General features: G+C 42.0%; 1 protein-coding gene across 3 annotated transcripts in view; it reads left to right on the forward strand.

Moving 5' to 3' along the window:
- Nucleotides 1-27,100, forward strand: part of TASP1 (taspase 1) — a 249,769-nt gene extending 222,669 nt beyond the window's left edge. For all 3 annotated transcript variants that reach the window (XM_079783747.1, XM_079783749.1, XM_079783750.1), the window contains one exon: nucleotides 26,010-27,100. In XM_079783747.1, coding sequence (XP_079639873.1) covers nucleotides 26,010-26,102 — 93 coding nt within the window. In that variant the 3' untranslated portion in view covers nucleotides 26,103-27,100. The remainder of the gene's footprint in view (nucleotides 1-26,009) is intronic.
- Nucleotides 27,101-27,766: the final 666 nt, after the last annotated feature.

Raw genomic sequence — 27,766 nt, forward strand, 5'->3', positions numbered from 1 at the left:
GAAAGTGTGCATTCAACAACTTTAATATAGTAGTCTGTTCTTTTACATTCGATGTAAAAAAAAAAATGAAAGAAAATTTAGATAGATACTTCAATCTCCCAATTAATGTGGCTTGGTCAGCTTCTTCACAAACTTACCTGTTTGTGTACTTTATCCTTATTAAAGCAAAATAGAGACAGACTCATAGATAGAGAACAGCAAGACAGCTCTGGTGTGTGTTAGGAGAGGAGGGGTGTTGGTGAGGGTAGAGGGATTGAGCCAAAAAGAAAAAAAGAGAGATAACTCATGGACATGGAGAACAGTGTGGTAATTACAGGGGGGAGAGGTGGAGGTGAAAGAGGGCATAAAGGAGACAAATAGTGATGGGGGTGGAAAGTATATATTTTAAAGTGTTAACCGATTAATTTACTCTTGGTCATTAAGTATTGAACTACTAAAAACACATAATATCTAGTAAAGTATTATAGGTGTCCCTAATTTTACTTTTCTTTCAATCTGTTTAGAGATGAAAATAATTTATTAGGCAGAATTGCTGCTTTAGGGAGTGAATTTTCTGAAATTAGAATAAGATCAGTGCAATAATTACCTCATTACTTATTCTTAACTAGTGGCCCGGTGTACAAAATTCGTGCACATTAATAGGGAATTAACTAGAGGAAATATTTTAATATTGCTATTTGCCCTTTCTCTATAATAGAAGTGTCTGAGATGATAAAAATTAGTAAAATGTATATGAAACTCTTCCTCTTGTCAGAGTCTGGGGTGCGCCGCGGGACCCAGAGTCAAGTCCCTGCCGACCCGCACCTCGAAATCGCGCAAGACCCAGACTCGGCCGGCCCCACCCCCATTGGGCGAGATCCAGACCCAGCCAGCCCCACCCCCGTCAAGCCCCACTGGGTGGGGAGCGCAGCCTCAGGTCCCCTGTCAAGCCCTGCCAGGTGAGGGGTGCAGCCTCAGGTCCCCTGGCCCAAGGCCAGGGCGGGGGACACAGCCTGAGGTCCCTCAGCCCGGCGCCGGGGCAGGGGGCACAGCCTTAGGTCCCCTGGCCCAGGGCAAAGGGCATGGCCTGAGGTCCCCTGACCCCACACCTGGGTGGGGGGTGGTGCGCCTTGATGTTCCCTGTCAAGCCCTGCCAGGCAGGGGGCGTGGCCTGAGCCCCCGTCAAGCCTCGCTGGGTGGGGGGCGAGGCCTGAGGTCCCCTGTCAAGCTCTGCTGAGCGGGGGGTGCCGCCTGAGGTCCCCTGTCAAGCCCCATGGGGGGGGGGGTGCAGCATGAGGTACCCCATCAAGACCTGTTGGGTGGGGGAGGCGCAGCCTGAGGTCCCCAGCCAAGCCCCGCTGGGCGGGGGGTGCAGCCTCAGGTCCCTGCTGATCACTCTTTACAGGAACCCCGCCTCCACTGTTGGCGCAGCCATCTTGTGTTACGAGAACCCCGCCTCTGCTATGGGCGCAGCCATCTTGTGATGGCATGAGGGTTAATTTGCATATTACCTCTTTATTATATAGGATTCTCTAACTTCTTTTATTTACAAGTTTATTGGAGTACAGCTGGCCCAGTAAGTGAATCCTCTCTAAAGGATACTGATATAACCAAAGTGAAACAGATGACTTTGTGATTTTGAGACTGGAAGATACCACAAAAGATTATTTGTAACTTATACTCAGATAAAATGTCAGAGAGTAAAAAATGGAAAATAAATTTAGAGGTCCAAGATGGATATAGCATAGGAATAAATGTTTGACTAGAAGTTGCAGTTTATTTTGTTCTGAGGGATATTGAAAAGTCTTTTTCTTTGGTTTATTTTACTGTTTTGATTGTGATTATGAATGCAAACCCTGGCAACCATTAACTTTTTACCCAATTAAAGCAATTTATAAAACTTTAGTAAGGTCTCCCTGTGCCAAGGGTTTCATTATGAAAAGAAAGCCTCACAAAGCTAAATGAATTCTCTTCTATGTGCCGTTTAATTGACTGATGCCCACCATGTCCTGTCCTGAATAGTCCTCTTCTAAACCTTAAAAACTAAAATAACCTAAAAACTTTATGTTGAGTGGAGAAAGCCCGACACCAAATAGTACTTACTGAATTATTCTATTATATGAAGTTCCACTTATATAAAGTACAATGATAGAAATCTGAAAGTCATTTTTTGAAGAAAAGGGCATAAGGAAATTTTCCAGGGTAATGGAAATGTTCTATATGGAAAATGTTCTACTTAGGTTTTGGTTTTCATGGCTATATAAATGGTCCAAAGTCATTAAACCCTTTACCTAACATCTATGCATTTTATTGTATCTAATTCATACCTCTATTTTTTTTTTTTTGTCTAAAAATGTTATGAACAAGACCATCTATTAAAAAGGCAGAGTGGTATAATAAGAGAATGAGCTTTGGAGTGACCATACATGGATTTCCATCCTGGAGCCCCTGCTTTATAACCTGGGATAGGTTACACTCTAACCCTCAGTTTCCCTATCTTTAAAGTGGGAATATTACTGATGCTTTCGTAGCATTCTGAGTATTAAATGAGTAATAATAACTGAAGTGCATGTAGTAGGTGGTACGTTAATCATGATGGGTGATGATGGTGTAGTGTTGGGAGGAACAGGTGATGGTAGAAGTTGTAGAGAATCTCTCAGGGCCATCACAGCGTGCAACTTCCACAGCCTCATTTGTGCATACTTGTGTTCCCAAAGGTGCCATTTACATTGCCTAAGACAAGAGCAATACCGCTTGGATTTTCACCCTACTCCTCTGATGGAGCTGGTAGTGGTTATTACATTTTGATAAAATGTAACTCTAACTTATAAATATAAACCAACTGGTGAGTGAATGGAGAGATCCCGAAAGAGAAAAAAAAAAATTGTTTGAAGCTACAAGAATAAACACCCCCTTTTCAACTCTGCAATTCATACTTCAGTTCCATGTTTGTGGCTAGTGGAATTCAGTCACTGGGTGGACTTATTGGACCATATTTTGGATTTATGAAGAGCCACCTAGAACCAAGCTGGCCTTGGTCTAAACCAGATTTTAATGCTTTTGATAACCTAGTCCCCATATTACCCAATAACTGAAGGAGTCTGATCTCTGACAGAAAGCCAACTGCCTCAGGATGGTAGGTTGGGCACCACCAACAAGCTATGTACTAAGAAAATATCCCAGGACAACTAAATTTGGCATGTGTACATATGGAACACAAGGCAAAGTGGCTAATCAGTTATTTTACTTGTACCTTTTAAGCTTGCCCAGAATTTCAAATATAAAAATTGCATGTCTTTTCCATGCTCTTAGGACTGCCAGGAGGGCCCCATTGGATCTATTTAGAAAGTCCTTTAGACAAACAGGAGATGATTGGAGAAGATTGAGTATGTGAAAGACACATTTTAAGACAGACATTTCCTCAGCTTCAGGTTTATTTCTAAGAATAGTTGGTAATTTTATTTTTGCTTAATTAGTCTTACACCATCAGTTTCTTCCAAATGATTCATTCAACTTTGCTCCAAAGCAATAAATAGAATAAACACAAAGAGGGAATTCACCATGTTGGCAAGAACATAAATCTTCTCAAAGGAATTAACTATATTTATCCAAATAAATCTCATTTTAATCATAGTGTAGGGTTAGATCTTTGCAAAGATAAATATGTCTATTACTTGGACTCGTCGATACTCTATGTTAGTTGAAATGAATAAGCCTTTTTTTTGTTATAGCAACATGAAAAATAATGAAAACATACTTACATAGTCATTAGTCTACGTGGTTCACATCAGGTATGAACTTAACATTAGAATGTCCCCTTATTACCTTCTAATACCCAATGGTTCAGGGAAATATTTACCTTCTCAAAGCAGACACATGCCTGCTGTGTGCCCACAGGACACATAACCATGACATGTAACTAAGACACGTGTCCTTGAGAATGATTGACCTTACTACCCCCAGTGATTGAGTAATGATTACAGAATAGTGTTTTCTTTCTTTTGCTTGGAAAGCAGTGGACAAATGAAAGGAATCTTTTCTTTTTTTTAAATTTTGAAAAAGGACATCGTCTTGGTCATGTCATGTTATTTCATGTTACCTTTCTAATTCTTAATAAGGAATTGGTTCTATGATTGTAAATACTTGGGATCTCCCACTGGTTTTATGTTCTAAGGACTTTTATTACATTATTTATTAAATAGGTGAGTAACAGGAGCTGAATCTACCACATGTGCAGTGTATATGGAGGTGCTAATGGCTACATAGGGCCTAGCACATGTAGACATTCCATAAACACATCTTGCATGAGTGACTCCATGTTGAGGTTTAGGATAGAACTTTGAGTCCAGATGGTTGTCTGGACGCACTTTGTCCCCACTGCCCTTCCTTCCCAGTAATCTCCAGATTTGAGATAAAAAACTAGATTCATCAGCTTTTTTAAACAAATTGAAAATAGTTACATAAAAAATTTTGAATTTATGCGAAATACAAATTTCACATAAAGTTTTTTATAAGATATAAGCATTTTAAGTTTTACATAAAAATACAATTGTTTTTCTTCTCATTTATTTTCTTCTATAAGAGCATTTGATTTGGCAGCCCTGGGGCCCATCCCTATGCAGTGATTGGCTGGAACCAAGTGGTAGCCTCCCTGTTCAGTGGGGCCACACACTCCACTTTAGCAGCCCTAGACCTGGCCTGCTTCACCAGGCATTTGAGGCTGATCCAAGTTGTGGAGTTTGAATGTAAAGCAATGCTTGTCTGCTAGAATACTACCATTCATTCAAATAATATAGTTTCTGTCTTTTTAAACGCCTTCATCTTGGAATGTCTATTCTGTCTAATCCTAAGGACTAAAATTCATTTATGATAGTTACAGTGTATGACTTTGATGTCTTGTAAGTAAAACAGTGCTTAAATTGGTGAAATTTAACATTTTAGTAATAACTAATTGAGACATTTGGATACAGTTGAGCTACTCTCTATTTACATTTCTTTCAAATACTTCTGGATATAATAAGTGGTGGGTACTGTCGATTTACTTTTATGCTCTTGAGCTGTCATCACTGTACTGTACATGTTTGGACTACACTGTCTGCTGTAGTGTTGAAGGGGTAAAAAGAAACTTAACTTAGGATGAGGGTAGTATTAACACTTTGCTATTAGGAGATGCTCACAGTACTTGGAACCAGATTTTTTTTTTAACCTGAGTAGAAAATTAATGTTATTTTAAATGTGGTTCCTGTAACATGTAAAAAAACAATAATCCCCTGATTTCTTCTACTGTTAGCTCTTGTGTATATTATGGTGAATTTTTGAAAGTTAGGACCTGCCAACTATACTGCTCCACTAAAAATGTTTATGGTGAGTTTTTTTAGGAGAAAAAAATGGAAGATCTTGGCCAAAAAGCTCTTAATAGGCAGTAATAAGCCCCAGTAGCCCCTGACTAAAACATACTTCCATCTGAATTATCTACAAACTTCCAAAGCCCCATGGTCAGACAGGAAAACCTGTTGTTTAAGGTGATGCTCTTAGGTATAACAAGTTCCTGAATCCAGCAATATATTTTTTTGTTCAGTAGACCATATTTGGGGGAAAAAAAGAAATAAATACAAATAAGGGTTTCACCACTAAAGATGACAGAAATGCATACGTTCTAACATCAGCTAACTGGTATTAGAGCTAATCAGGGATTTATTACAATGATTGATAATGATTGACCAGGAAAGATGCCTTAATTCTTTGCCTTTGAGATTTTAGCTATTAAACCAAACTCATTTTACCTAGAACTAGAATTAAGGTTGTATTACTCATGTGAGTGATGATAATGACTTGAACTGGAGTGTTAGCTGTACTGATGGTGAGAACCAGCTTCTGTGTATGTTTTAAAGTAGAACCATGGAATTTGCTGATAGATTGGATAGAAGTATGAGGGGAAATAGAGAAGGCAATGGTAGCTCCTAAGATTTTGTCCTAAACAGTTGGAAAAATGAAGTTGCCATATGCTGGGGTAAGGAAGAGGAGAGGGGGAGGAAGAAAGCTTGAGGGGAAGTAGAAAGAGCTGAGTTTTGGACATGTTAATTTTGAGATGCATGTTAAGAATAAAATGGAGATGCCTGGTAGGTAGCTGACTATATGTGCCAGGAGAGAAGACTAAGCTACAGATGTATATTTGGGAATTTCAATATATAAATGCTTTTTAAAACTACAAAGCTTGTTGAGATCACCAAGAGAGTGAACACAGAAAAGAGTCCTATGGAACTCCTGTGTTTATAGTATAAGTTGAGGAGATGAGGAGGAACCAGAAAGGAACACTGAGAAATGGCCATAGAGGTTGGTGGAGAACCAGATGAGTGTGGTGTCTTAGAGACTGAGGAGAAAAAACAATTGGGAAAATGAAGTTGTCATTTTTCAAACTATTTCAAAGAGAAGAGGGTCATCAACTTTATCAGATCATATGAAATTAGGTCTGAGCATAGACCAGTGGAGTAGTAAGGAGGAAACCTGATTGTAGGGGGTTTAAGGAGAGAATGGAAGGAAGGAATTTGAGGTAACAAGTACAAACAAGTCTTTTAAAGAACTTTGCTGTAAATGGAAGTAAAGAACTGGAGTGGTAACTGGAAGGAGGGTGTACGTATGGAGAGTTATTCTTTACTGTTTTTTTTTCCCCAATGCAACCAGATGCTTCATTGTATGTCTAAATCATTTCTAGAAAACATGCTAAGGAAAAGTGGTCCAACATTGATTGGGTCTTGGGGTACCCTAACATTTAGTTGTTGAGAAGGTGAGGAAGGACCAGCAAAGAAAACAGATGTCAGCGGTAGAGTGGAATAAAAGGGAAATTTCAGCAGCCTTTTGATAATAGTTCTGGGTGCATCTGGGATTCAAGGAAGGCATTCATTGACATTGGGATGAGCTAGTTTAAAGAGTCATGCAGGTTTCTTTCCTGAAGGATGTCTGAACTTACGTTCTCACGTGCCTGTCTGGCTCCAAGAAGCGTGGGCTGGGGCCACACAATTTAAGTTGCAGCATTTCCCTGACATTTGGTCATGCTCCCTTCTTCAGGAGCATCTTCCAGGATCCAGCACAAGTCAGCTTGGGCGATGCTGCTCTCTAGGTCTCAGGGCCTTCACAGCCTGTTGTTTCCGTGGTCTGATATTAGTAAGACGTCAGGAGCAGATGGTTTTGACAAGGAGCACTTCCTTCAAAGCGTTTGTTGGTGGTTTTATTTTTACCCCTTCAAAATTCCTCACTGACAGATCAGCTGAAATTCTCAGGAAATAGTCCATTACACAAATAGTAGTTTCACTCTCTAAGTTAGTTTAAACATTAGCTTTTCATTTCTTTTCAAATACAAGATGCTCTTTTCAAGCTGTAGTGAAATCCGTGTTATCTGGCAGCTTACCAAACAGAAGATTGTAACTGATATTTTAGATTTTCACCCAGTACAAATCATCAGGATGCTGAGACTTTCCCACCAGGTTCTGCAAGAAGAGGCCACTGGGCTGCCTTTCATTGAGGAAACTGGCCCAGAGCCTCCCCTTACAGAACGGAGGGTAAACCCTATCCTCCGTGCAGGGATTGGGGGCAGCTGCACCTGGGTCTTCATTGCTCAGCTAAATCTTCTCCTCATAGCTCAGCACCTCCTGCCACCGTTAGCCCTCCTCCGAGAAGAAATATCTGAGATATTAAGTTACTTATATAAGTTCATACAGCTACAAAGAGATAGAGCTAAGATTCTGGACAGACTATCTGAATTCCTCTGGAGAGGCCTAAACTGGAGAGGTATATTTCGGAGTCTCAGAATATAATGCTTTTTTTAAAACTACGAGACTGGATGAGATCACCAAGAAAGTGAACACGATCAAAAGAAAACACACCTGAGTCCAGGGAAACTCCATGTGTGTAAGTTGGGGAAATGAGGAAGGACTTGCAAAGGAATTAAGGAGAGCCAGGTGAGTGTGGGGTCCTGGAAACCAAAGGAAGAAGGTGTTTCAAGGAGAAGAGAGTAATCCAACTGACCAGACGCTGTTGCTGAGTTCATTTGTTTTTACCAGCGCTAGGGAGTAGAGTGGGGACACAGGCATGCCTTCCAAAATGGCTCTAGGACAGTAAGGAAAGGAATAGAGTAATTTTTTAATAGATTATGTTGTTGCATTAAATACTCATTAAATCTCCCTGCTATGTAATTAAGGAAATATAGGAAAATGACAGAAAGAAAACAATTTTAATCCAGACCCTGAATGAATCCTTCCGGAATGCAGTGAGCTCCCTCACATTAACTATAGTTAACATTTTGGTATATTTCTTCTGTTTTTACAACCATGATTTTTTTATATACAATTATGAATGCATGGAATACCTGGAATGGCCTATACTGATTTAGTCTTCTTTTAACATCAGTTTCTAATATAAAAGTAGTATATGTTTCTCTGAGGACATTTGAAAAAGAAGAGTGAAGAAAATTTTAGAAATCAGAGGAAAGAGTATAAGAGGTCCTTACAATCTCAATATGCACCATTAACATTATGGTATCAGATATGTATTTCCGCGTGACATATGGTAGCATACCTACCAACTTTTCTCTCTGCCTGCCTACCTTCTCATGTAAGAGGTAGCCTAGGGACAGGCTTTGTTCCTTCATAGATGGAGGTACAAATCCAGGGGGTGAGTGTGGGAAGTGGGGCAGGATGGGGTGGAAACCCAGCCTGCTGGGCCTATCATCAGCTACCCTGTGGTAGGTCTCAGTAGGTGGTCCTACCTCCCTCTAAGAACTCCACTCTTAATGTTAAGCCAGGTCTAAGGAGAAGGTAACACAAAGTCCTAGGACCAATTGGTATTTTAATTCTTAGAAGGGATATTTAAAAATCTACAACCTGATTCTAAGAAAATTTAGACGTGGGTTTTTTGAGAAAAAAAAAACTTATTTAAACAAAATTTAGAGGGTCTTTAGAAAACAGAACTGTATAGAATATTAGAATCAGAAATAAACCATGAATATAATTGAGTCGAATTTTTCACTTTTATCTATAAAGATGCTAAAGTTCAGAGAGCTAGTAACTATCCAGTCTAGAGACTAGCAGCAGAGTTAGGGCTCAAACCCAATTCTCTGAATCCCAGAATCATCCTGAAATTTGTTGGTAAAATTTGTGGTAATAGCTTTTCTGAGCAATCCTTATTTCAACCTGAAAAACTACTTAGTCCTAAGCCTCCTGCAGTGAAAGGTGAGTGTCTTAACAGAGCTAGATTTGGACTCCTCCACGGTAAGGCTTTGTGGGAGTAGAGAGAGCCCTAAATTTGGAGTCCTGAGGCTTTCATTCAAGTCTCAGTTTTTCCACTTCCTCTGTGATGGTAAGCAACCACATAACCGTGCTGAGTCTTGCTCTTTTTTTCACTTGAAAAATACGTGTGGTATACGTCTTTCTACCTGACATGGTATTTTGAAGAACTTGATGCAAAATCACTATGGAAACTAAAGCATGATGCAAATATAGGGATTTGGTATTTTTATTAAGATTTCACAAGGAACTATTTTCCACATCATACAAAAAACATAATTGCCTTCAGAGCAAGGTCCATGTGTGTTTCATATTTCCGTTCTCTCATCGTAAGTGCAGAATAAATATTTGCTAAATAGTGGAGAGCTTTTATCACCTTTAGTAAAATGGAATCTTCATGATAACTCTCCATGTGAGTGGTGGTATGAGAGGTACTGAGGGGATTGCCATGTTTCTGTGGATGCCTTCGCTGGGCTTTTGAGCTAAAAATAGGAGGGCGATCTTGTCTGATGTTGCCTCTGAAGTGTGGTGTGCTTTGCATGGTAAAAGAAGTGACAAAAGTTGCCAAGAGAATGCAACATGCTGTTCTCATCAGACAACATTTTAATCTCATTTTAAGGCTCCTTGGACATGATATTTATATGTGAGAACAATAGAGCTTTTCCCTCTATGCAGCTTGTTTCAGTTCTAATAGTGAAACTTACCATAATGCTCTCATTGTGTTTTGTCCAACTTTGCCAATGGATCTTTTACGGCATCGTTGTTTTAAATGTGGAAAACGAGGCAGGGGCGACATACAGTGAAATGACTAACATGTGGTATTAATTCCTCATTCTGTTGATATTTCTGATTTGTTAGGTTGAACTTAGGAATCACATCTTCAAATTGCTCTGGCCAGTTTATTACTTTCAGTTGAAAGCAGTGAGAGAATAGAAGTAAAATACTTGTTTTTTGATTCATTAGCAATATTATGTACACAAAACTCCATGAACCCAGCACAGAAAACTGTTACAGCTCTGAGAGGCTACTCTAGAGACCATGTGACCCTGAGTCCACATTTTACAGCTCTGAGGCTTTGCCTGATTCACCCAGCATCACGCAGGCATGGGGATGAGCACCCGGATCTCTTGACCTATAGTTAAATGGGGTTTTAGTCTATAAAATATGCACATTATTCTGAGCTGTGTTAAGCAGGTTCATATGAAACTGGCAATTATGTGAGTACCTCTACTTTCAGGATGAAGTCTGAAGACCAAACTATTTTTAGAGCAGTAAACTACATTCCAAGGTTTAATGTTGTACACGAGTACTCAGAATATACTTATTCACAAGTTGTGTCTCCTTGAAAGACAGGTCTTGAAAGCAGTGGGCAGGGCACTTCTGGGAAAAGGATGGGGTGGTGGGGTGGAGGTGGGGGTGTCTCCTGACTCAACTCATTAAGGAAAAAAAAAGAAGCCTATAATAGAAACAAAGCAATAAAAACCAACCAGACACACTTCCCCAGCCCTGCTCTCGGGAGTGGGTCATTTAAGGTCTATCACGTTCGTGCCAGTAAAAGGAAAAGGAGAGTGACTATTATGACATCAGGTAAGAATTCACTGTGCAGGGACGAGAGATGTGCTCAGCCCACAGTGCCACCTCACAGTCCCAAACTGACGTTCCCCGTGAAGCACAGTGATGATGGATCCGGATGATAAGCTCAGCCCGTAGTTGATGTATCTTCATCCTACAAAATATATACATTATTCTGTACTATACTAAAAAGGGCCACGTGACACTATTAGTAGATTTAAAAAAAAAAAAATGTTACCTGGAACTTAGCAATTTGAAGAACAAGGCAGAATTAGCATGAGAAGGGAGAAGGAATGCCTGACTCTTCAAATGCCCGTAACCTTGTGAAATTGAGCCGGAGGCACCGCCTTTCACCAGCCTGGCACCCTGCTTTCCAGAAGGGAAAATGCCCCTGCGAGCAGGGTTGCCCTGGGCTTTCCCAGGCTCCTCCTTGTGCTGAATTCGTCAGAATTCATGACTGCAGCACAACAAACAGAGGCACACAGCCCCCGCTGACCACTGTCTGGGCTGCCGATGTCCGATGAGCTCTCTCTGAAGAAGGGGAGCGCGTGTGCAGTTGTTGCGGAGGGTAAGTGACCAGACAGTGTCAGTCGTGGGAAATAAAGTAGGCTTCTTTTTTCCCCAGAGTTTTAAGGTCCATAACTTCAGTATCATTTTGATTGCTTTATTTGTACAAGTCTCTTCAAAAATTTATAACAAATTTATAAACTAGAATAAAAAAACTAAAAATTAAGAAATAAGAAATGCCCAATTTGCAGTTTGTTCTCTTTCATTTCCCAGCCCTCATTTAAAAAGAAATCCTATTCTATCTAATAGAGGGAATATGCTAATTGACCCTCACACCATTGCAAAGATGGTGGCGCCCACAGTCAATAAGGAGGGAATATGCTAATTGACTGCCATGCCCTCAAAGGTGGTGGCACCCACAGCCACAAGATGGCAGTGTCCAGTCCCCTCAGCCCCACCAGGGCAGCAGGCTTCACGCGCCTGCCTCTGGAGTCCCCCAGTCCCCTCAGCCCCCCATCCACCCAGGGCCGGCCCGAGGTGCAGGCACACCTCAGATGGCAGCTGCCCAGCTGCCCAGGGCCACCCGAGGCTCAGGTAACCAGGGCCGGCCGAGGCTTGCGCTATCAGCAGTGGCAGCAGCAGAGGTGTGATGGGGGCATTGCCTTCCCCTGATCACCGGGTCGCCTCCCACCCCTGAGGGCTCCCGGACTGTGAGAGGGGGCAGGCTGGATTGAGGGACCCCCTCTCCAGTGCATGAATTTTCATGCACCAAGCCTCTAGTATAATATAAGGTTAATATGCAAATTGACTGAACGGCTAAACAACCAATAGCTATGATGCGCACTGACCCGGGGGACAGACGCTCAACACAGGAGCTGCCCCCTGGTGGTCAGTGTGCTCCCACAGGGGGAGTGCCGCTTAGCCAGAAACCGGGCTCACGGCTGGTGAGTGCAGCGGCGGTGGTGGGAGCCTCTCCTGCCTCTGCGGCAGTGCTAAGGATGTCCAACTGCCTGCTTAAGCCTGCTCCCCGTGGGCCTAAGCTTGCAGTCGGACATCCCCCAAAGGCTCTGGGACTGAAAGAGGGCACAGGCTGGGATGAGGGACCCCTCCCCCCTCCCCGAGTGCATGAATTTCATGCACTGGACCTCTAGTCCTTTAATAAAGATACTGAGTTCCTCACATGGTCAGGCTATTAAGGGAAAACAGTGAGCAAACAGATAAAACTCCCCACTCCTGTGGAATTTTTGTGCATGGGGGAGAGACAAACAATGAATATGATAAAGACACAAAACAGATGGGTGGTTAGATAGTGGTAAAGACACAGGAGAGAGGGTAGTAGAATTCAGGTGAGTGGACTGTTTAACCTGCCTGAAAGGTGGCTGTTCAGTAAAGATCAGACAGAAGTAAACAAGAGAGCCAGGTGGACGTTGGGTGGAAGAGCTTTCCGGAGGAGAACAGCATGTGTCGTGACCCTGAAGCAGGAGAATGTGGCTGAGAAACAACAAGGAGCAATGGAGAACGGGAGAGGGCATTTCAGCTCAGAGGACTGAAGGTGACCAAAACATCTGGGGCACTGTTGGATTTTACTCTGTATCATTTTAAGGGCATCATAAAGTCACTTATGGAATGAACGGTTTTCCCCAAATTCGTATCTTGAAGGCCTCACCCGCAATGTGACTATTTGGAGATGGGCCTCTAAAGAGGCGATTAAGATAAATGAGGTCATAAGAGTGGGGCCCTAATCTAATAGGACTACGTCCATATAAGAGGAGGAGACCCCAGGAATGTGGGTGCAACAGAGAAAAGGCCATCTGTGAGCCAAGGAGAGAGGCCTCAGAAGAAACCAAATGTACTGATACCCTGACCTTGGACTTCCAGCCTCCAGAACTGTGGGAAAACAAATCTTTGCTATTTAAGCCACCCAGTCTGAGGCATTTTGTTATGAAAGTCCTAGCCAACTAATGCACTATCCTAACACCCAAATATCTTTGACCAGGGAACTTTCTGCTAATTAGTCAAATTGATCTTCAGCAAACTTTATTAACTGGCAGCAATATTTATTTTGTGTTGATCCAAAAGGTGCTAACTCATCCTACAGGTACTGTATCTAATTTAAAACTGGTTAACCTACAGATTAGTCATCCAAAGCAGTGCTAGTAAATCAACCGAGTCAGATGTACAGTTTCTTGTGCATTGACAGTTTAAGAGTAGTTCTTACACAATTATTGTATTGCTACCTCTTTTGTGCTGTCTCTTTTTAGCATAGAATTGGCCTTTGGCTGATATGAATGAAGAAGGAAGATGCCATACCTTCCCTTTCCATCCCTTTGTCCCCCTAAACCAGTGGTCGGCAAACTCATTAGTCAACAGAGCCAAATATCAACAGTACAACGATTGAAATTTTTTTTGAGAGCCGAAAACCGACTTCTGCACATGGGCCATGAAGTTTCAATCGCACTGTACGTACGCGCCTGCACGTGGTATTTTGTGGAAGAGCCACACTCAAGGGGCCAAAGAGCCGCATGTGGCTCGCGAGCCGCAGTTTGCCGATCACTGCCCTAAACCATGCTCTCTCTTTATTAGGTTACTATCTCTCTTCTAACAAAACTCCTTTTTTAGCAGCACAAAAATGATGGGGAGGAAAGCAGTTGGCTGCTTTTGGAGACTTATTTTTCTAAACCACGCATATAACCATTATGATAAACTACCTCTGCAAATTAATTTTAAAATTAGACATGATAGCCCTAGCCGGTTTGGCTCAGTGGATAGAGCGTTGGCCTGGGGACTGAAGGGTCCCAGGTTCTATCCTGATCAAGGGCATGTACCTTGGTTGTGGGCACATCCCCAGTAGGGGGTGTGCTGGAGGCAGCTGAATCCATGTTTCTCTCTCATCGATATTTCTAACTCTCTATCCCTCTCCCTTCCTCTCTGTAAAAAATCAATAAAATATATTTTAAAAAATTAGACATGATATATTGCATGCTACATGTACTTTAAAAATATTTGTTTATTAAATTGATTGGGGTGACATTGGTCAACATGAACATACAGATTTCAGGTGTGGGTTTCTATGTTACAAGATGTGTATATTATACCGTGTGCCTACCACCCAAAGTCAAATCTTCTCCTGTCACCTTCTATTAGGACCCCCTCCCCTTTGACAACCACCACACTGCTGTTTGTGTTCATGAGTTTCAGTTTTATATCCCACATATGAGTGAACTTTTTTAGCCACTGGCTGATGAAAACACCTCTGCTCTGTTTTGAAATGCTATTTCTTAGGAAGTAGAAGTGCTTTTCTGATGTCCTTTGTTCTATCTGTAAAAGCATGTGTTGCTTTGACTGTAATATCATCTTGCTCCAAGCTCTCTCTATTTTTTAAAAATAGAAAACCACGGGATGCAAAGTACAGTATAGGGAACATAGTCAATAATATTGTAATAAGTATGTATGGTGCCAGAGTTATTTGGGTGATTACTTTGTAAAGTACATAAATGTCTAATTACTACGTTGCACATCTGAAATTAATATAATATTATATGTCAACTATAACTGAATAAAAATTAAAAAATAATCTAAAAATATTTTAAAATAATAAAAATAAAACTAGAAAACCAAACCTTCAGAATTATGAAACCAGTGAATAAAATATTTCCAGAAGCTTTTTTTGTAGTGTATCTGTCTAGATTTTATTTTCCTGACCCCACCAAAGGAGGATAATAACTTGTTTAAGAGGATCTTTTCTTGACTCTTGTGGCAGATCTCAAACAACTTTCCTAAGAGTGGAAAGATTAATTAAAATATAACCACTAAATAAAGGCTTTGAGACTTTTAAAATTGTGTGCTTGTAGTTTCCCTAGAAACCACAAAAGAGCAGTCAGTAAGGTGGTCTTAAAAGATTTAAAGATGTGAGTATGAATGATGGGAAGTCTCAGCTACTACTAAGATTGTGATTAGAACATCAAGCAATTATATAGTTTTTATATCAATTTTTCTTCCTTTAACCTCATTTTGAAATCTTCGGGATAAATATGTTATTATACAATGAGTGTTAACCTCAAAGACCTTCCTGTGCCACTTGGGGAATTAGCAAGAAAGAAGGGAGTATAACCAGCAGGCCATTGGGTTCCATTGGACCTGTTAACGTGAGAAATCTAGTTTCATTCCCATTCTAACAATGCAGTCATTTGGAAAGTGGAAAAGTTTAGTCAGTCTGTACTTTTTATTATATTTTATTTTTCAATTACAGTTTACATTCAATAGTAGTTTGTATTAGTTTCAGGTGAACAGCATAGTACTCAGACAATTGTACATTTCACAAAGCACTCCCCCAAATATTTCCAGTTCCCACCTGGCACCATACATAGTTATTACAATATCATTTACTATACTCCCTATGCTGTACTTTACATCCCTGTGATTATTTTGTAACTATCATTGTAGTTCTTAATCCCTTTACCTTTTTCACCCAGTCCCCCAAGCCCACTTCCCTATGGCAACCATCAGTCTGTGCTCTGTATCTATTAGTCTATTTCAATTTTGTTTATTTTGTTCTTTAGAAGGAGACTTTACTTGGGGTGGTGAACACACAATACAGTGTACAAATGATGTGTTGTGGAATTGTGCACCTGAAACCTGTATAATTTTGTTAACCAGTGTCACCCTAATAAATTCAATAAAAAGGAAAAAATAAATAATATGTATCAATTATATTTCAATAAAGCTGGAAAAAATAAAAAATAAATTAAAAAAATAGATTCCACATATAAGTGAAATCATATGGTATTTGTCTTTCTCTGTCTGACTTATTTCATTTAGTACTAGAGGCCCGGTGCACGAAATTCGTGCACTGGAAGGGGGTGTTCCTCAGCCCACCCTGCCCCCTCTCACAGTCCGGGAGCCCTCAGTGGATGTCCTACTGATGGCTTAGGCCCGCAAGTGGGCCTAAGCTGTCACTAGGCCTCCCTCTGCAGGAGGCGACCTGGCTGATCAGGGGAAGGCGCCGTCCCCATCACCCCGCTACTACTGCCACTACCTGCCACTTCAGTCGCCAAGGTGTTTTCATCAACATGGACTCCAGTCCCTTCACCATGAAAGAATGACAACTTTCTTTAGGCATTTTCAAGATGTGTCTTTCATAGGATATGACATTTCTTTCTTTTTTTTAATCCTCACCTGAGGATATTTTTACATTGATTTTTAGAGAGCATGTTAAGAGAGAGGGAAAAACAGAAACATCAATGTGAGAGGGACACTGCGATTGGCTGCCTCCTGCATGAGCCCTGACCTGGGCCCCAGCCAGGGAGGAGCCTGCAACCTAGGTACATGCCCTTGATCAGAATCAAACCCGGACCCTGCGGTCTGCAGGCCGAGGCTCTATCCACTGAGCCAAACCGGCTAGGGCAGGATATGACATTTCTTAGCCCCTCCAGCAGAGGACCTTCATTTTTTCCTCCAGGAGTGAGGTGGAAAAATCCCAGATCATCTTCTTAGATTCTCATTAGGCAAGTTACCAAGAACACTGTGAGTAGCATATGGGGAGCTTAGCCAGTGAGCGGTCAGAAAAGGTGTTTCCTCTGCAGCTTACACGCAGAGGCCAGACTGCTGGCGAGGGCCTGCCCTCGGCCGCGAGCAGGCCTTCTCCCTCTCCTTCTCCCTCTCCCTCTATCTCTCCCTCTCCCTCTCTCTCTCTCTCTCCCTCTCCCTCTCTCTCTCTCTCTCCCTCTCCCTCCCTCTCCCCCTTCGGTCTACTGTCTCTAAAAAGCAGTGAAAAAATATCCTCTGGTGAGTATTAAAAAGCAAAACAAAACAAAACACAGAATAACAGGCCTCCTCCTTGGAGATGCTGAATATGTAGGCCTGAAAGAGAGAATTCTTGGCTCTGTGAAGAACTCTACATGAATTTTATTAACAATATTTGGAAAATTAGCCTAAGCCACACCAATGATTCAAGTTTGTGCTTTTCTGTGTTCCAGGGAAGAATCAAATGATCTTTTGTTTTATTGTGTCAAAACAAAATTTTGCAAGTGTTAAATACATAATTTTTATTCAAATACATAATAGCAGATGCAAAAGTTCTGTTTAACTCAGTGAAGGGACTGGCAGGATGATAATGCTGTTCAAAGGAGATTGCCAAAGATGAAAGCCTGAAGTAAAACTGCTAAATTAGATAGAATCTGGCTAATGTCCTATAGGACAATGAAACCATCACTTTTTAAATTGGTGTGTCTTCTAGACAGAAATTAGTTACATCTTTAGAAGCCTAAAAATTCTTTTCATCTTCTCACTTTGCTGAGTTATATGTAACTTTCCAGGGCTATAAAATGTCAAAGTATATGGAACTTATTTAATTGTAAATAGTGTCAGAGTTATGTGTTTCATAGAAAAGGAAGTGATCATTCTGTGGGCCTCTAATGCCCCAATTATACTGAAAGGACTTGCTGTCAATGTTTTACTCCAGGCCTGTGCTCAGCCACGAAGGCTGCGGGCAGGCCCGCCCTTTCCTCTCTGGGCCTGCGATTGGCTGGGGAAGCTGCGGGCAGGCCCACCCTTTCCTCTCTTGGCCTGCGATTGGGGAGGCTGTGGGCAGGCCTGCCCCTACCCTTTCCTCTCTGGGCCTGCGATAGGCCATGGAGACTGCGGGCGTGCTCGCCCTCTCCTCTCCCAGCCTGTGCTCGGTCGCGGAGGCTGTGGGCCAGCCCCCCTGTCCCTGTCCATGTCCGCTCCAGCCCCTGTGTCCCTGTCTGTGTCCCCTCTAGCACCAGGGGGCCTGCCCGAGCCACGGCGGGGCAGCTCCAGCCAGCTCCCGTGTCCCTGTCCTTGTCTGCTCCAGCTCCAGGGGTCGGCGGGCCCCCCTCTCTCTGTCTCCGTCTTCACTCAGGGCCTCACCTGCGCATGCAACCTCCTTCTGTCTGGTCGTGACCTATTATGGCGTCCTGGCCTAATTTGCATATTACCTCTTTTTTTATATAGATAGATAGATAGATAGATAGATAGATAGATAGATAGATAATGCCCTCTAGGTCCATTCATGCTGTTGCAAATGGTAATATCTCATTCTTTTTTTATGGCTGAGTAATATTCCATTGTACATATGTACCAAATTTCTTTAGCTAATCGTTTATTTGGTTGGTTCCATATATTGGCTATTATAAATAATGCTGCAATGAATATAGGGGTGCATACATACTTTTGAATTAGTGTTTTGGGTTTCTTTGGATATATTCCCAGAAGTGGAATCACTAGGTCACAAGGCAGTTCCATGGTTAATTATTTGAGGATCCATACTGCTTTCCACAGTGGCTGTACCAATCTGCATTCCCAAAAACAGTGTACGAGAGCTCCCTTTTCTCCACATCCTCACCAACACTTGTTTGTTGATTTGTTGATGATAGCTGTTTTACCAGGTATGAGATGATATTTCATTGTGGTTTTAATTTGATTTCTCTGATGATTAATGACATTAAGCATCTTTTCACATGTCTTTGGAAATGTCTCTCTTCAGGTCCTCTGCCTGTTATTTAATTGCATTGCTTTTTTCTTGGTGTTGAGTTCTTTATAAAATTTGGATTTAACTCCTTATCAGAGGTATCATTGGCAAATATTTTCTTCCATTCAATCAGTCTCTATATTTTTTTAATCTTAAAAAATATTTATATGGATGAGAGAACCCAAAATGGCGGCGTAGGTGAACACCTAATCTGCGGCCGTGCACAACAATTTCAGAGCTACAACTAAAGGACAGAGCCTCTATCACCCAGAGCCACGGGAGGGCTGGCTGAAAGGAGGCTCCACAACTAGATGGAAACAGAGAGGACTGTTCAGGATACCAACGCTGAAAAATTGAGGTACCGGGGCGCGCGCGTGCACGCGAGATACGGGCTGGAGGCGGATCCCAGCTGGCAGCAGGCATTGCTTTCTTCAAACCGAAGGGGAAACGTGCAGGGACCCAGACTCCTATGGGGAGAAGCATCCTCGATGCCTCTCTGTCTCTGGACTGTTTGCCATCAGGTCGGAAAGTGAGGGTGGCTTGCTTGCAGAGCTGTGCGGAGGAGTGGTTGTTTGCGGCGCTGGGGCGCAAGACGCGGGGTCGCGGTCGGAGACGCGGGAAGGCTGGCTCCCAGCCATTGCTGTTTGCCATGCCCTAGCCTAGTGACGCCCTGAGACCCCGCCCCGCACAACCTACAAACTCACCCAAGCTCCAAGTAGCGGCTTTTGCATATGAATGGAGTGCCGCTTAACCTAGCAACCAGTTCAGACAGCTCCAAAATATCCAAATCCCAAGCAGGGAGGAGAAGACTAGAATTCTCCTGTAGCTCCTACAGGGTGGCCTCAGACAGTAGCTGACCTGCACCCCATTGGAGATCCAGAAGCCAGTGAACCTAGTGGTCAGTGTGAGACACAGACCTCAACTCCTCACATCCATAAGTGACACAGTCAGGAGGCGGACTCAGAGAGCACCAAAGCCCCATTGAAACAAGTCCTGCACCAGAAGCGTGTCTCCAGCGCAGCAGTTATAAACACAGCGGGTCCCCACAGCCAATTGGCCTGGAGGACAATTCCTTTCAGGGTACCAACAGCAACCAAGGCTTAACTACACCAAGACTTTGCACTCAGCTCATAAAGGGGTGCACCAAGACTGTCCACCTCAGGTGATTGGGGAGGCCGAGCTACTGGAAAGCCACTCCATCAACACAGGGAAGCAGCCAAAATGCGGAGGCACAGAAACATGTCACGAATGAAAGAAATGGAGGAAAGTAAACTACGGGATGATATAGAGTCCAAAACCACATTTATAAGGTTACTCAAGAATCTTCTAAAAACTGTGGAGAAATTTGATGAGGACTTTAACGACCTCAATGAGAATGTAAAAAAAAAACCAAAAAATGGAAAAGGACTAGTCAGAAATTAAGCATACACTGTCTTAATAAAGAATATACAGAAACTCATCTGTAGATCAGCGTACCCCAAGAAACAAACCAAAGATCTCAAATATGAGGAAACAAAAAACACCTAACCAGAGAAAACAAAAAATATGAGGAAACCAAAAACACCCAACCAAAAAGAAAAAAATATTCAAAAATATGAAGATAATGTAAGGAGCCTCTGGGACAACTTTAAGCGTACCAACATCCGAATTTTTGGGGTGAGAGAGAGCAAGATACTGAAAACTTATTAGAAGAAATAATGACAGAAAACTTTCCCCACCTGGTGAAAGAAATAGACTTACAGGTTTAGGAAGCGCACAGAACCCCAAACAAGAGGAATCCAAAGAGGACCACACCAAGACACATCATAATCAAAATGCCAAGGGCAAAAGACAAAGAGCGAATCTTGAAAGCAGCAAGAGAAAAACAGTTAGTTCCCTACAAGGGAGTACCCATATGACTGTCAGCTGATTTCTCAACAGAAACTATGCAGGCCAGAAGGGAGTGGCAAGAAATATTCAAAGTGATGAACGACAAGAACCTACAACCAAGATTACTCTACCCAGCAAAGCTATCATTCAGAATTGAAGGTCAGATAAAGAGCTTCGCAGATAAGAAAAAGCTAAAGGAGTTCATCACCACCAAACCAGGATTACATGAAATGCTGAAGGGTATTCTTTAAGAAGAGGAAGAAGAAGAAAAAGGTAAAGATAAAATTATGAACAACAAAAAGACATCAAATACATACCTACCAACGAGTGAATCTAAAAAGCAAGTGAATAAAAAGTCTGAAGAACAGAATGGACTGGTGAATATAATGGAATCAGGGACATAGAAAGGGAGTGGACTGACAACTCTCAGGGGGCAGGGGGTCTGAACGGTGTGAGAAGAGATTGGACAAAGGTCTTATACCTATGGATAAAGACAGTGGTGGGGGGTGAGGGCATGGGTGGGGTGGGGAATCAGGTGGAGGGGAAGTATGGGGGGAAAAAAGAGGAACACCTGTAATAATCTGAACAATAAAGATTTATTTAAAAAAAATAAAAATATTTATATGACAAACTAGTATGATTAACTTTTTAGCTAAACTGACTGGTCACACTAGCTAAAACATTTGAGATTCTTTGTGTGTTCATAAACATAGCCTTGGAAGGTATATTTTTGTCACTCAGCCACTCAGTGAGCATGTCTAGCCTTTTGTGTCAAGCACTGTGACAGGTTCAGGGACTACATATGTATGGTAGGGCAGTCTCCCACCTCCAGCTGGCTTTCAATTACAGTGACCTAAAAGCTCAAAGCAAACCAAAATCAAGACAGTTACATCGCATGCTCAGATGAGTGCTCGAGGAGCTAGAATGAGAGTTTCAAGACTGAGTAGGGGATCTAGTCAAGGAAGTATTTCCTTGAGAAAGAAACAGAAAAGGATATTAGAGACTTGAAATCATATATGAAAGAGATATGCAGCAAGAAATGGAGGGAGATTATCCAAAATGGATCAGTCTGCTGCTTTTTTTACCTATCATTTTCATGTGTTATTTCATGTAAATTCCAATGAAAGTGCATTGCTACTTAAATGGCTTCAAAGACACCTTTTTTAAGTTCTTATGCTTATAGGGTACCCTAGGATCTGTACAGGCCTTAGGCAATGTAAAATACTTTATTGCACTTTTAAATGCTGACATATAAGTTCATTGTAGAAAGTGGTCTATTTTTAGTCTCAAGAGAAATTCAAACCCACTTCTCTAAAAGAAATTTTGGAGATAAACACTCATGTAAAATAGCCTGTGAAATAGCTCCCAGTGTTTATAATAGAATTTGATGCTCCATTGCAATCTCCACAGAAAACTTCAAATACATCTTGGCTCAAACCTTTTCAGACCAAGGTCACTTATTTTTTGATGAGTCAGAAGACCATGTTGATGGATGAAACTGGTGAAGCATTGACATTTGGATGGTTAGCCAATTTACTCCTCTCAACACCAAGACCATGCCAATGTGTTTTGTAATCTCAAAATAACCCCTTGACTTGATGACAATTGAGGGAATGGGTAATCCTGAAGAGTTAATCTAGCCACTAGTTTGTGTAGTTGAACACTTCTGTCTTATGTAATCAGCTCATTTTATACAAATCTCAATGTAGTTTTGAAGTATTTTGCCCAGGTGCTGTTATTGTCTCAAGACCACTGTCATCATTTTCTGTCCTTTTTTCTTTTCCTTCCTAACTCTACTTGACACTGTGATTTAGTTCAGTTTATTTAGATGTTCTTCTGTTGTAAACTTAATGGGGGTGGGAGTGTTAGAGATAAGTTAGGATTGGCCGTCTGTGTTTTTGTAAATCTCACGAGATTGCTATCAAGTCCCTTGGTTCATGGGACATGACTTTCTTCCCCCTAGTTCTGGGTCTTTTCCATGGTCAGCAAGAAATCAGTTACTTTAAGACTGACATCCCTCTGGTCAAGTTGCAGGCCATCTGTTTGGACATATGGTCACTCTTTGATGTTTTAACAATTTATTCTCTGTCCCCTCTGGTGCCTGGATTCTCCCTGGACCTTTCGGAAACATGAGGATGGATTTTCCTGTGAGCTTCTCTTTTAGTGACAGATAATTTAACCTGATTAGAAAATTCCAATTTATTTGTGAACAGAACCTGGTAGTGTTTATGTTTCTCCTATGGGGTCTGCATCCTGGATTCATTCCTAGCTGACCCCTTCTCTTAATGCCATCTTGTGGAAAACTATTCTGGACCAGGTAGGAAAGTGTCATTTCTGCTTTATTACTTTTAAAAAAATGGTGGAAGTCCTGGCTGGGTGGCTCAGTTGATTGGCCCATCATCCTCTACACCAGAAGGTTGTGGGTTCAATTCTAGTCAGAGCACATACCTGGGCTGCGGGTTCAGTCTCTGCTCAGGGTCATATGGGAGGCAGCTGATGAGTGTTTCTCTGTCACCTCTCTCTCTCTCTCTCTTTCTCTGTCTCTCTCTCTCTCAAATCAATAAAAACATATCCTCAGTTGACGATTTAAAAAATGTGGCAAAATGTATAAGACATAAATTTTATCATTCTAACCACTTCTGAGTGTACAGTTCAGTGGCATTTAGTCCATTCACATTGTTGAATAGCCCTCCATCTCCCGAACTTACTCATCTTCCCAAGCTGTGCTCATTAAACAATGACTTTCCATCCCTGCTGCCCAAGCTGCTGGCATTCTGCGTTCTCTCTATGAATTTGATTACTAGGTACCTCATATAAATGGAATCCTCCATGTTTACACTTTTGTATCATTTATTTCATTTAGCATAATGTCTTCAAAGCTTATCCATGTTGTGGCATGTGTCAGGCTGTTGTTCCTTTGTCAAGCTTGATAATATTCCATTGTTAGCATATTACACAATTTTGTTTATCTCTTCATACACTAATGGACATTTGGTTTGCTTCTACCTTTTTGCTGTTGTGAATAATGCTGCTGTGAACATTGGTATATGAGTATATTTTTGAGTTCCTGCTTTCACATGTTTAGGGTATATACTCAGAAGTGGAAGTGTTGTATCATCTGATAATTCTATGTTTAATTTCTTAAGGAACCGCCATACTGTTTTCCACAAAGGTTCTGCTTTATTCTTGACCTCTGTCATAGCTGCATGCCTGTATTCAGGACTGACGAGATGACATTAGGGGTGAAATGGACTGAGGGGCTCCTATTCTCTCAGGGAGCTTTTTGTTTAGGAGAACCTTTAAAAAAATTAATGAATGATCCCTAGGCAAAAAATTCTCTTTCACCTCATGTTAATAATGTCCTGAAATATAAACATGGCCCCATCAACACTGAGCCCTGGGAATTATGGGATTTCAGCTTTTTGTTCCTAATGTGACAAGGGCTGTTAGATAGCAGAATCAAACAGGTCCTCTTCTAGTTCCTCCCACAAGATTAATGAAGCATCACAAGGAACAGAATATTCACGAGTTTGTCTCAATATTGACTTCTCAGCTCTAAGATATCCAAGCAGTGAGAGCCAAGTTTGCCCTGGGACGTGACAATGAGGCCAGCTGCTGGGACACAGTTAGTTCCCAGCAGCACGAGCCTGCCGAGTGAACTCACTGAAACATGCATCCCAGGTGATGCCACAGGATTGCCTTGTCCAGCTCTCCACCCCCAAGTCCACCAACCTTGCCCCCTAAGGTTCCGGGTTGCTGCCTGCCTTGTACACACCAAAACCAAGTACCCAAAGGACAGTCCTGTTCTCCAGAACTTTCCAAATGGTTGATCTGTGTCAGCTACTCTAAAGCTAACACAGATAAACCATTGCACAATGAGATTCAAAAGTGGTGTCTACCCTCAACTATAAGCCAACTATGTTGCCTGTTTTTCCATCAAATGTGCATGCTTGCTTCCTGTTGGCTGCCCCAGGGCTGAGCTCCCCACAGTTCAGTTCTCAGGAAAAGCTTGTTTATAGAAACAGAGAAGATTCCCGAGGATATGCAGTCCTGTTCTTAGAAATTCCCTACATTTATCTCTCCCTGGATTAAGCAGGACCATCTACAAAGGGATTCCTGGCTGCCGTCCTGACCCCTCGTGGGATATTCACGTCTTCACTCAGGGCCGCCTCCTCTGCATAATGTAGCCCTCATCCCACCACGCTCACTGTCATACAGCTCATCCACTGTACATGCCACGTACTGTATCTGAAGCCCCACATGGCTCCCTGGCCGTGCTGGTAGGCGTAGTTGTTCTCTGGGCACATGGTTTGTGTAAACCTGTGTGCCATGTGAACCACCCTGTCGTGGCCACTGGAAAGCTGGGAGACAGAGCAGCAGTCGGCTAGGTGTTAACCTCATGCCAGTCTTCACCTTGCTTTGTAACCTCTCCTTTTTCTTTTCCTCATTGCCTCACTTACTTTCGGTTGTTGAATTATCTGACTTTTTGTAAGCTATTCAGCTCTTTTAAGGAACAAATTGGAAGTATAAACATGAACCAGGTATTTGTAGTTGCTCTGAATGCTCAGAGGACAAAATTATTAGTTTTCATGGAACTGGAATGTGATCAATATAGTTGGCATTAAAAACCACTACTGATCTTAGGGGCTGGGTGAAGATGGACAAAGGGGGTGAAAATGGGGGACATCTGTAATAGTGTCAACAATAAAAGCACACTACTATTCTGAATACAGAAAATGAGGGACTCGCCCTAGCCGGTTTGGCTCAGTGGATAGGGTCGACCTGGGACCCTTTGGTCAAGGGCACGTACCTCGATTGCAGGTTCCTCCCCGGCCCAGGCCCTGGTTGGGGCTCAAGCAGGAGGCAACCAATCAATGTGTTTCTCTCACATTGATGTTTCTCTCTGTCTTTCTCTCTCTCTTCCACTCTCTCTGAAAATCAATGGAAAGAATATCCTTGGGTGAGGATTAAAAAAAAAAGAATGGGGACATCTGTAATAGTGTCAACAATAAAAGCACTCTACTCTTCTGAATACAGACCTGACTACACTGTAAGTTCTGTGCTGTCGGGGCCTTGGCTGGCTGCCCGCTCTGACACTCCAGGGGCTAGTGCTATACTTGGCACACAGGGATACTCAGTACACATGCCCTGAGCGGCCTGCACAAGCAGAATCTGGGCACCTACGGTTCCCACCACCCCGTCTGTGGGTGCTCAGAGGCGAAGAGGAGCCGTGAGGCTCTGGTCTTGCCTCCACCTGTCACACCTGGGGGGACACAGCCGGCACCTCTAACATTCTCCTGTCTCCCTCTTTGCAGACTCACATTTCCAGACTCCCTCCCGGTGCGGTGGCAGGACAGTCCGTGGCCATCGAAGGTGGGGTGTGCCGCTTGCAGAGCCCAGTGAACTGAACCTTCAGGCTGAGCATGAAGCGCCTGAGGGCATTTCAGAGCCTGAGCTTTCCGTTTTTTTAACTGAAGTTGGATGTCCTGTCCTATCGTCTTCATTATAGAACTCCTATTGCAGCCTCGCACACCGCTGGTGACCTTAGTGCTGCTGCAGGAGTGCTAGTGACGTGCCGGCCTTTGGTGGGCGGGCAGGCTGAGTGCACGAGTGTGTGTGTGTGTGTGCGTGAGTATGCGTGTATATGTGTGTGCGTGTGCGTGTGTGTGTGTGAGTGCAGCGTGAGTGCTTGCGTCTCCCTGATGAAATAGAAACTCCCCCATATTGCATAACCTAAGACTAGGAATGAGTCAATCATCTTTACAAAATGTGTGCTTTAACTGTTTACAAGTCAAACCTAAAGTTGCAGGAAACATTTTTTTTTTTTTCGTAAAGAGGTACCAACTGTCATTGATGTAATGTGTCTGAACTGAAGGGTAAATCTGCTTGTTTAAATGACTTGACAGTGGTAGTGCTCCATTTAGCAACAGTAATACGTGATAAAGTGTTTTTATTTGTTAACCAGTTTAAGTGGATCCTGTGGTGACTTAAACTGTTATTTTCATCCCTCATATGGGGCATTTTTCTTTAACAAAGAATGGTTTCAGTGAAACAATCTAGCAGAGAATCAAGGTCAGAACCTTTTAAAATAATAGTCTTATTGACAAAGTTTGTACTTCTTCCTCAAGCCTTTCTAAATGTAATAGCTTCGAGCTGTGTGTACTGTATTATGAAAGGATATGTAAAGAAACCATACGGTAATGCACAGTTCTTAATTTGTGTATAATGGAATGTTATTTACAATGTAACACTGTAAATAAGAAAGCAAAATTTATGGGAAAATTCAATATTATCTTTGTTTCTTGTTTAAATATATTTTTAAGGTAAAGGCACAAAAATAAAAGAAGCATATTACTGGGTATAGTGTGTGATTCCTCTTCTCAGACTAATAAATTATCTTTTGAATCCTGGATCAGCGAGTCATTTTTTATTTTGTTTATGAAACGTTACTTCTTCCAAAAATCATACTGGTAGCCTTCTTGCTGGGATTCTGATTGCTCAAAATCCAGGCTTATGTTCGTGCAATAAGTGGGGTGGGGCACCAGCAAGGTAAAAGTTGAACTTTAGTACATGATTGAATGGTCACTATAGAACTCCCTGAAATTTCTGTTCCAACTTGATAAAAGTAACAAAAGAAAGGAATAAGAGCACTTTGAAAAACTGTAGTGGCAGTTGAAAACCCAGCGGTTACAGTCGATAAATTGCTTCTAAATGTTATATTTAGTGATTCTGGAGCCACATAAGAAAACCAAGACTTTCCTTTTGATTTTCTATGTAAGAAGTGGCTATCAAGAAGATACTAAAGATAGCCTAGCTCAGGGGGAGGACGTCCCCTGCACCCTATAATCATGGCTCTGGGCGGTAACTGATAAAGCCCCAGATGAAATTATACACTTGACATCGATGTATGGCCAAATTATAAAGGAAAGACAACCGAAATGGAGTGGGTGTAAATACGAATGATTCAGGAGTCGCTGCCCTATATTCCTCATACAGGCAATTACATTTGTCTCGCTGTGTTCTCTAGACAGGTTGGTGCCGTGGTATCTGTTTCTCATTCTTAATGAGGCTG

The sequence above is a fragment of the Cnephaeus nilssonii genome, assembly GCF_951640355.1.
Source record: "Cnephaeus nilssonii genome assembly, chromosome: 11".
Taxonomy (NCBI): Eukaryota; Metazoa; Chordata; class Mammalia; order Chiroptera; family Vespertilionidae; genus Cnephaeus; species Cnephaeus nilssonii.